Source organism: Melospiza melodia, chromosome Z, assembly GCF_035770615.1.
Source record: "Melospiza melodia melodia isolate bMelMel2 chromosome Z, bMelMel2.pri, whole genome shotgun sequence".
NCBI classification, from domain to species: Eukaryota; Metazoa; Chordata; class Aves; order Passeriformes; family Passerellidae; genus Melospiza; species Melospiza melodia.
Genome location: NC_086226.1, coordinates 64,850,023 through 64,860,151, shown reverse-complemented (window position 1 = coordinate 64,860,151; position 10,129 = coordinate 64,850,023). Strand labels below are relative to the sequence as shown.

The 10,129-nt window shown below is 42.5% G+C and overlaps 1 protein-coding gene across 12 annotated transcripts in view; it reads right to left on the bottom strand.

Annotated features, from left to right (window-relative positions):
* Nucleotides 1-5,299: 5,299 nt before the first annotated feature.
* The window catches only part of TDRD7 (tudor domain containing 7), a 46,314-nt gene continuing 41,484 nt past the window's right edge, over nt 5,300-10,129 (bottom strand). For all 12 annotated transcript variants that reach the window (XM_063181068.1, XM_063181064.1, XM_063181066.1 and 9 more), the window contains 3 exons: nt 8,385-8,875; nt 7,899-8,059; nt 5,300-5,772 (listed from right to left, as the gene is read on the bottom strand). In XM_063181068.1, coding sequence (XP_063037138.1) covers nt 5,552-5,772; nt 7,899-8,059; nt 8,385-8,875 — 873 coding nt within the window. In that variant the 3' untranslated portion in view covers nt 5,300-5,551. The remainder of the gene's footprint in view (nt 5,773-7,898; nt 8,060-8,384; nt 8,876-10,129) is intronic.

Sequence of the window (10,129 nt, the reverse complement as noted above, 5' to 3'; positions counted from 1 at the left end):
GGCCGCGCCGGCTCCGCCGCTGCCGGGGGCGGGGGTCCGGGCCGGCCGCGGCCCCAGGCCGGCCGTCACTCAGCGGGGGCCGGCCCCGCCGCCCCTCCCGGCCCAGAACAGCTGCGCCCGGCCCGGCCCCCGCCCCGGGCCCCGGCTGGGTCGGCCCTTACCCTCCGCCGCGCTCGGGATGGCAAACGCGCTCCTTCCATCCCCGGGGCAGCTGCGGGGCGCTGCCGAGGGTGGCGGCAAGAGCAGCATTTGTTTCCAGAGGGTCTTTCCTGCTTTTTAACGAGTCAGACACGCTGGAGTTTGTCTTTCGTCCCGTCGCAACGTCCTTCATTCGGAGTGCCGAGCCGATGCTTCGGCTTTTTGGGAAGCCCCACAAGATATACACGCGTCTTCTTGGTGGTCCAGGACACTTTAAAGCACCCTGAGACTGCGGCTGGAAAAACTACTCCTTCTCGAGAGGAGTGGCGCAGCACTGGGACAGGGAGAGCAGGGAGGCCTCAAGGCTCAGCCAGACCGAGTCGTGGCCACTTAGGCTGGATGGCCCCACTAGCAGCTGTGCCGGGGACCTGTAGCTGCAGTCACGGGCACTTTATAAAAGCTACTTCCCCACAAATGCCACCTGTATCAATGCACCCACTAATCCCGTGCCTTACTTTAGTCCCTGTCAGCTTGCCCCACACGCCCAGTGACAGCCACTAGAGCTGCTCCAAGTCTGCAGTCAGCCCAGGAGAGCTGCCTTCCAGTCTTGTGGTATCAAGTTTTAACGTTGCTGCCAAATCTCCTTTCCCCTATGTCACCTTTGTCACCCTATGTCACCTTTTGTCACCTATCCACTTCAAAGCCCCATGGATTTGTCCTTTAATGATTTTTTACCAAATCTCCCACAAAGTGTCAGCCCCAAGCTCCTCCTTAGCTCTGCTGTCTGGTCTCCACCAGCAGCCACAAGACAAGAGTGGAGAGGTTTACCAGAGGTGGTCAGTGTGAATGGTTCTCGAGCCCCACACTTCCCAGACCTAGTGATGACCTTCATCTGAAAATGTCCCCAGTTGCCTCAAGTTAGTACTTGGCTTTTTTTTTTGCATGACCTGCCTAGCACTGACATTCCATGTCCTGTGGCATTTGAAGGAAGATCTGCAGTTAGCTCTGAAAGTGCTGCTCCCAGCTAGGACAAAGGAAGGATACAAAGGCCTGTGCCAAGCACTGGACCCAGGACATGTCTCACTGAGGTGAGCAGGCCCAAGTCACTGGCATCATCCCAGCTGCTGGCAGGAGAGAAGAGGCTGCTTAGAACCACTCAGTTCACTCAAATGCCTGTTTGTCCAGGCTACAGAAGCCTGACAGGCAAGATCAGACAAACCTGGATGCCAGTTTCCCTGCCACCTGTTTACCAAGTGCCTTCCTGCAGGGCGTGCAAGCCAGGAGAAGCTCAGGAAGTGATCCACTGGCTCCACTGAGCTCCCATACAGGCCCACATTGGTTTTGCGCGCAGAGATACATTTGATCTGGCTACTATCAGATGTAGCCTTGTGGGCACCAGAAACTCATCTGAGGCATCTTGGTCCTCTTAGAATGCCCTCAACTGTCTCCATCAGGCAAGACACGGACCCAGCTTCTCAGCACATTTGTTTTCAGTGCATCCCTGGTAGCTCTTTCTTAGCGGTTTGCTGTGACACACTGAGGTAAGGAATGCTGCAGGTAACATACACTGCCGCACTTTTCACAAGACACCAAGTTTCACTAACCCAACCACAGCAAGGCTCTCAAGGAAGTGGCCTGGCATGCTTGAAGCATGTCCACTCAGGCCCAAGCTCTTCTTGCCCTGGTCAAGGTCTAACTTCACAGAGCAGCACAATTCTCCTGTTCAAGAATTCCAGTCCAACCTGAAAACATCAGCAAAGAGCAAAAGAACAAAAAATGGAGCTTTCAGGCTTTATGAAGGTTTAAAGTGATGTTTTTTTCATGGCATGATTTTCCTTCACTTTTCTCATCTAACACAGACAGCACCTGAGAATCCAGGCTCTCAATTAAATTAAACATAACTAATTATTAGGTTTGCCTGATGCAAAACTGTGAGGACAAAGGATGAGTGTGGTGAAAACACAGAGACAAAAGATCTTTGCAACAAAAATCTTCCCAAATGGGGAATGTAGTCCAGGATTGGAAACCCTAGGGATAGGAATTCATTTTGAGATGGCAAAGAAGGTTCTCATGTTTCTCTGACAAAAAAAGAGTTCCTTAGAATGACTGGAGTGAACACACCGGGAGATGAAAACAGGTAAACTTAAACTTTGTCAAGTGAACAAAATACAGCTGAGATTGAATAAACAGAAAAGAGGAGGTTTGCAAGTGCTTACTGTTCACAGCCTTGGGTAAGTAAGACACCTGCTTTGTTTGTTTTAGTTATCACAGCATCATGTTTTCTCTAGCTAATCAAGGATCATTTTTCATTTTTTTTTAATTCACAATGATCCACATGACATGTTTAACAAAGCTGCATTCCCTTTCTCTGGTTGTAAAGTTGTGGGGTGGGGTCCCAAGAACTAGACATTGCAAATCCACATTCCAAGGGATGATCAGCTGGGCTTCTGCACATACATCCTATATGGTTTTGGCATTAATAGTGAAACTGGAGTTCCAGTGAATTCCCTGGCTGTGCCCCTTTCTTCCTGCAACTAAAGCTTTTACATGCCTTGTTTTATCTACACATAAAAATACTTATCAGTGAAAACTTTCTGAAGTGTTCTCCTCCTTAGCCTTCTTCCATCCAGACAAACTGCAAATCCTACTATTTAAACCAGACTTTCTAGATGTTGTTGCTTTCATCTGGATTCTCTGTGATTAATCCACATCTTTCCTGGAGGACAGTGCCCAGAACTGCATGGAGGGTTCCAGTGGAAGCCTTTCTAATAGCTGTCAGAATGGAAAGTAACTCCACCACCTCTTGATTTAGACACTGGCTGTGGATGCAGCCCTAGTCAAGTGCCATGCATTCATGAAAGCAGGAAAACCACTCACAACCACCCGCAACACTGACTGCTGAAAAACTGAAGAACCGCGCAGCATTCTGTGTGCATCGGCACCTTCCACAGAGCAGGCGTGTCTAGTACCTCCTGGGGACAGCAGGCTAACTAATTATTATGCTATTTCATGGCTTGGAAACTCAGCAATCTCAAACTGTTCAATACTGTGTGTGCCCAACATGCTCTGTATGTTCTTGAAAGCAGAGCATGCAATGTGTCAAAGAGCACTAGCAGGTCAATTAGCAAATGTCTGACAGGATCTTACATGGGGTAAGAGAGCAACACTACAAACAGGTGTAAAATCATAGTATTGTAATGGATTAGTAGTGGGGCTGCTGAAGGCAGGGGTGGTATTGTATCCTGGGAATGAAGATGGAGAGACACGTCAGCGCAGCCCCTCTGGATACAGCATATGAACGGAATTCAGAGTGTCATAACTTTGGGTTGGGTGTACGCTCTGTGCATGCACAAAACAATTCACCAGGTGAACAGCGGTGCCCGAGGGTTTGCTGTTCAGTTAAGATTGCAGTTTGTTTTACTAACACACAAAGCAGCCTCTGGGAACTCCAGCACTGAGCTGCACAAATGCATGGGACTGTAGGACTGTGTCCTTGCGTTGACCTGGGTTTTTTAGCCACCAACAACCAAGGAAAGGGTAAGGCATGTTTCAGAAGGGGCAGACAAGTTTGGAAATCATCTTTGGTCTCTTGAACATCTGCCAGGATGTGTCCTCTAATACTACAAGTGAAGAGTCACAAAGTGCCTCATCAGTACAGAGGTGCAAATAAACTTCTGACAAAGAGCAGATCCTCAAGCCTTAATGGATACAAATACAGCCCAGGTATTTCCCCTGAAACTAAAATAGTTCCAGCAAAATGCTCTATTGCCATAAAAATGGCTTGTAGCCATTAGACTTCACAACTGGGAAGGTGAGATATGGTCTTACATAGGAAATCTCTCTTCAGGAGCTCACGGGAGTGCTTCTCATTCTGTTGTCCTACATAATTGAAATTTTCCAACTCAGAACTCATCCTAAACAGAGGGAGATTTGCATTCAAGTTTATCTTACAGTAGCTCATCATCACATGGTTTCCTCTACTTGCATTCTTCACCTTCTCTGCCATGGCAGCTGAAGAAGTTGATTAATATGGAAAACTAATTACTATCTTCATTGTCAATACTACCTCTCTGAAGTACACTTAGAAGTGTCAGCCTCAGCACACTTAAACATGGAAAGGACCATGTTAAGTAGCAATTTGCATTAGAGTAGCAGTTTGCTGGTTTGTCACTGCCCTGTAAGGGCTCAGCTACACCCAGCATACATCCAGAGAGAGAAACATGCACCAGACTTCCCAGAGGACTCCTTGCTGCTTAGCCCAGACCTTCTCCAGACCACCACCAGAATTGGACTAAGGAGCGCAAATATAAGTCCTACATGCTGAAACAGCTTGGTTGCTCAGACTATTTGCATGCATTTTCTCTCTCCCACCCTACTATTACACATGCATGGAACCTTTCAGTCCTGTTTCCCTTTCTGTCCAATCTCCTGTACTTCTGCAAACAGCCTTATAGCAGAATTTCTTAGCTTGGCTTGTGTCCTACTAGAAATACTACACAGCTGTGCACAGCAGAAAATAATCCCATTTCTGGCATTCCTCATGTAAAGCTTTAATATTGTGTTTAACAATCTCGAGGGACAAGCAAATTTAAATTGAGACAGCAGACTATGAAATATAATCATGTCTACACCTCCTCTAAATATTTCTAAGACCAAAAATAAAGCAGGTTCTAAAGTAGGCTGAAAATACTGTGTTCCAAGGACTCCAAGCATCCATCTGTGTACTTACAGGACACTGCTTTCTCCTGTCCCCAGGAAGCAGAAGTCCTCTGAAGAGTCTCAGAAGCATACATGAAATCAAGCTATCAAAAAATGAGGGAAAGGATGCTTTGAATTTAGCAGCTGGTCAAAGAGGTGGGGTGAGGAGGGGAGCAGAGAATTCAGGAAAGTGGTATCACTGCTAAGAACAGCAAACAGAGCAGTAAGTACACAAAGTGAACAGCTGTCTGTGAATGTTCCACCCCACAAATGCAGTATGCCGAACAAGGCACTATTCAAAGCTTACCAAGCTAAGGAAAAAGGAAAAACTCAACAATAATGCACGTCTCTGACAATAAATTCAGAAATATAAAACACTTGTTAAAGGAAGGACTACCCTGTAATGACTGAGTAATAGCTATGAGATAAAAATCCCTCCAAAATTAGGGAATGATAACAAGAACACAATTAAACATAGTTTTATTGATAAATAACTTTTAAAATAATTTAACTCAAATATTCTAGCATTACAATGGTAAACAACGTGAAAATTTTCAGAAAGTCAGCTGAAGTCAACAGAATCCAAACTTGTTAAACAAACACAGATTTTTCAATTTTATCCCCATTATGTCTTCAAGGCCATGTAGTAGTTATACTTCTCTTCAAAGCCTGTTACTCATTTTATTGCTAAGCTGCTACATTGCAGAAGTGATGATTAATCACCCTTTGAAAATTCCACAAGACTCTGAGACACAAAATCATGAATCCATGTATCAATATGTGGAAGAGATGTGTCCACAAGAAAAGTCACTATTTTTCGATCCCAAGAGTTAGTGCTGTCATTAACTGCCTGTATCTGTGCCACAAAAGGTTTCTTCTCTACCAGATTCCGAAACACTATTGATGCCTCTTCTGACCACTGCTGGTTTTTCACTCCTAGAACAAACATAAAGCAAAACGGAACGTCATTTATAGACTAGAACAATCCAAGTTTAAAAGAAGTGGTGTGAGTTTAAATACTTGAGAAAACAGTTTTTAAAGTGCTAATGCATGCAACTTAAATCTGGAAAAAAAACCACAAGCTCACTCATCTCCCACACCAACAAGCTTAATTATTACATTTATTTTTTCTTGAAGTTTAAAGATAATGATGTGTTTGCAGAAGTGAAAGGCAGATGCACTGACTCACTGAGGAATTCAGAGAATATTAGCTGCCTTGCATGACCAGGGCTTATCAGGAACCATGACAAAAAGGAAACTAAAGATCCTTTCAAAACAAACTTCCTTTATTTTCAGCCTGAGGGTGCTGACATTACTTGTCCCATTGGCCTTGCTTTAGATTTTCTTCATCTCAAAGCAGCATCAGTTACTAAAACACCTGCCAAACCTTCAAGTTCCAAACAAGACATATAGGGGGCAGAAACAAAGAGAAATTATGCCTAAATGCTTCACAATTGTTCTTATATTTTTCAGAGTGGTATCCCATAAAGTCAAGTCTGCTGGAACCTAAACAGTTTTTTGAATATGGCTGCAATCCACCTAGAAATAAGCAGCTCCTGCAGACTTGGGATTCAGTTGCCCAGACCACTGCTGGTGTACGGCATCTAGACACACGGGCTCAAATATCATGGTGGAATACCCAAGAGCCACTTGATGGATAACACAAGCAGAACAGCAAAATGACAATACTTTGCTTTTATTATTAGCAGCAGCTTGCCACTGACAGGACAACACAGGAACACAGCTGCCTGCAGATTGCAAAAGGAATTAAAAGTCAATAGTTAATCAACACTTAAGGAAGAGTAACTAATGCTATGAAAGCTTTATGCAAATGGAAAAGCAAATGGGACTTTACAAGGAAACAGATTAGTGACTAAGAGGCATAAGACACAAAAGCAGAGAGAAAAAAGTGGAGGAATAGCAGGACAATAGTTACTGATCTTCCAGGCTCAGCTGGCCTGCTTTGACAATATGAAGAATCTCAGAGGCAATTTAGCTAGCTACTTGGGAGACTCAGTGAAGCAGGAAAAGTGGATGACTTGCAGGCTTGCTGGGCTGGATCCTCCAGAAGACCCAGCTAGAAATCAGCCACATCACAGCACTGCACACTGAGGACCCCAGCCTGTCGGTAGCACATCCACCACACATCACTAGTTTAAAACAACCCCCAAGGTCACACTGAGGCTATGCAGGAAAGCAAATCCACAGAAGGCACAGGACACTAATTCTGTCACCTGTCACTTCCAACAAGCATATTCTGTGACTGAAATCTAGAGCAGTGCTGACCAAACAGCATCAGCAAGCAGCATGACTAAGATGAGACGTATACATCCCAAGACAACACAGAACTGAAGGAAAATTTTTGAAATGAAAGAAAAGTCAGCAAGGAGAGATCAATTTTTATTTTTGAAATTCTCTCAGATGCATGTACATTCTCTATGTGCCATATTCTCAAGGAAATTTTTGTATGTAAGCTTATTGAAAGCTCTGTCCCCTCATGGAGATCTTTGCTTGTTTGAGAAAACCAATATATTTCAGGCAAATCTGGATTCCAAGTCAGCACTGGAATTACAATAGGGTCAAGATATATATATAAAAAATCCTCTAGAAATTCAACATCTAGGTTCCTAACTTTATGTAAACTATGATAATCAGAACATTAGGTTCTTACCAACAGTCACATCATAACTTTCACACTTGGTAATTGGCTGTGTTAAAGGATAAAAAAAACATTAAGTTTTTATTTCCCCATGTCTTTTGCATAGTAGATATCACACGCATCAAATTATAAATTTTATGACCATGAAAAGTAGCTGCTGGGAAAGTTTAAAGAGTCTCCATTCTCAAAGATGGTATCTTAAAGTGCTGCATTAAATTAAACAAACAAAAATAATTAAACAGAATCATCACTGCCTATGCCAAGAAAAAAAGCAGGACATAAACATGTAGAAAAACCTCAATTACATAACCTTTGACTTTTTTCCATTTAACATTTCTGTTCACCTCATATGCCCACTGATGTAAGACTTTAACAAAAACAGTTGCAAATGCTTGATACCTACCTGCAAGCTGAGCCGTGATAGCTTGGAAAGGTAGTCTTCTGAACGTATCCAGGAGTGGCTGTACTTTCCCTACACTGACAAACTCATGTTTGCCATAGTCCAGCTCATACACTGACAAAAACCCATTTCTAAGAATCCCTTTTATTATGACCCTGTACCACCTAAAAGGGGGAAGAACAAGAACAGACCATTTGAATTCATATTCACACACTGTCAAAGCACCAGAAAAACAATGCACAACCAAAAAGTCTTGACCAAAATGCCTCAGGCTTCTCAAACCTGGATTTAGCTGAATAATACCAACTATCCCAGCTACAATCTGGAAGCATGATGAGACTGCAATCTTATTTACTCTCTTAATCTCTCAGATATCATTGGACATCTGCTATGCTGTTAACAACGCAGACTAAGCAAAGCTAGGCTTGCCTAGCTTAGCAGAGTTAAGCTTGCTTTCAAAGATTTCAAGTAATTTAAGTATCTACTTACTCATCTCCAATTTTAGCTGCATACAGCTTATTTTTTTCAATGGTCACAGGTTTCTCTTCTGCCCTGCTGTAGTATAAGATCATTTCTTCCATTAGGGCATACAGGTTGTTTAGCTCATTCCAAGGCTGGACAACGAAATGACCGGGATGGCAGGCCACCGAGACGTAGATATCCATGAGGTCACCAGGCTTTGGCAAGGGTAGAGGGGGCGGCATCTCCATGCTGGACACTGCACTGCCGGGCTCTCTGCCTGAATCAGGGAAACTCTTCTCCAGCTTCCCACTAGGTAACTGTAGAGCTGGAGCAGCATCACCTACAGCTTTTGTGAAGCCAGTCCCACTGGGAGCCACACTCAAGAAAACATCTTTTTGATGCTTCCACAAGTCTGCATTTTTGATCTGCCTATTGATGCTACGATCCATGTCTGGGAAATTCTCTGGAGCAAACAAGTAGATGTGTGCAATTCCTTTTGAAGCATCCTGTTTAATCACCTTGGAACACAAAATACCGTTTAACAACCAGTTAGTAACTATTAAAGGCACATCTAATTTAGTACAGAACTTTTGTAAAGCAGCAACAGTTCATTGCACTTACATACAGAAACAGTTTCAATGTTCTCCCAAAGATATGAAAGAAGTTGGGGCTAATAAGCTGTCACAGCAGATGAAAAGACAAAAAACACCTGCAGCAGTTCCACTAACTTAAAGCAAACACGAAACTTGAATTTTGTTCCATCCAACAGGTTCAATCACAGTACTGTGTGTAGAATTCTTGCTTCCAGAAGAACAGTAGCCAGTGTCCACACAGATCTAAACAACTTATTAAATAATAACACCTAATCCTTTAAGCTATCCTCCAGTCATTATGGGAAATGAGGCCTGCTAAATTAGATGAAAAAAAAAAAGAAAAAAAATCTTCTAGGTTTCTCTCACATGTAATTTTCAAGTACTGACATAAAAATACTTCCTATTTACCATCAGATATGCTAACATTATTAATAGTAAAGCACTTAAATTTTAACTTGATAAAGTACGCAACATTCTTTTAAAGATGCTTCTGCTAATGTTCCTAGCCAGGAATAAAAACTTTCTGCAATTAAAGCATGAATCTGCTCTCTATTATTTAACACAGCAAAAATGAGCACCAAATTCAAGCTCTTTTGGAAGAGGATGTCTAGAAAAGTCAGGTGCAACAGGTGTGTATCTCAGAGCAGAGGTCTAGACTAAAGCAAGCAAGAAGGTTATGGAAAGCTATAAAACACTTTTTCAAAGTGTCTGACAGCAGCTGGAATCAAAAGGTTAAGAAGAAATTATCTTTGTTTAGTCTGTAGTTATAATAGATTTAATTTATAAGGGTATTCAGTAAGTTAAACTAAGTGAAAATTGCAAATGCAAACAATTTTATAGCAAGATAAGAGAAATTCTAACTATATAAAGCATATACTAAAACAAAGTCAATTAGAAAAAGCAAATAAAAAGTAAAACTGCTTTCAAAAAGACTAGAAGGAGAAAAAGTTTTGCTCACAAGAGGCATAAAAGTAATTCAAGATTAACTGAGAAGTTGTGTATTTCTATGTGCTGAAACATAACAACTATGTTTCTTTCTTATCAGTGGCAAAATAACTCTAGCTGCATATTTGGACTTGGACAGCAAAATGAACAACTGCTGTGAAAATTGCTAAATTCACAGCAGAGGGGAAAGGACAAGATTCTAACAGGCCTAAGCAAGTAAATTTTATAACAAAT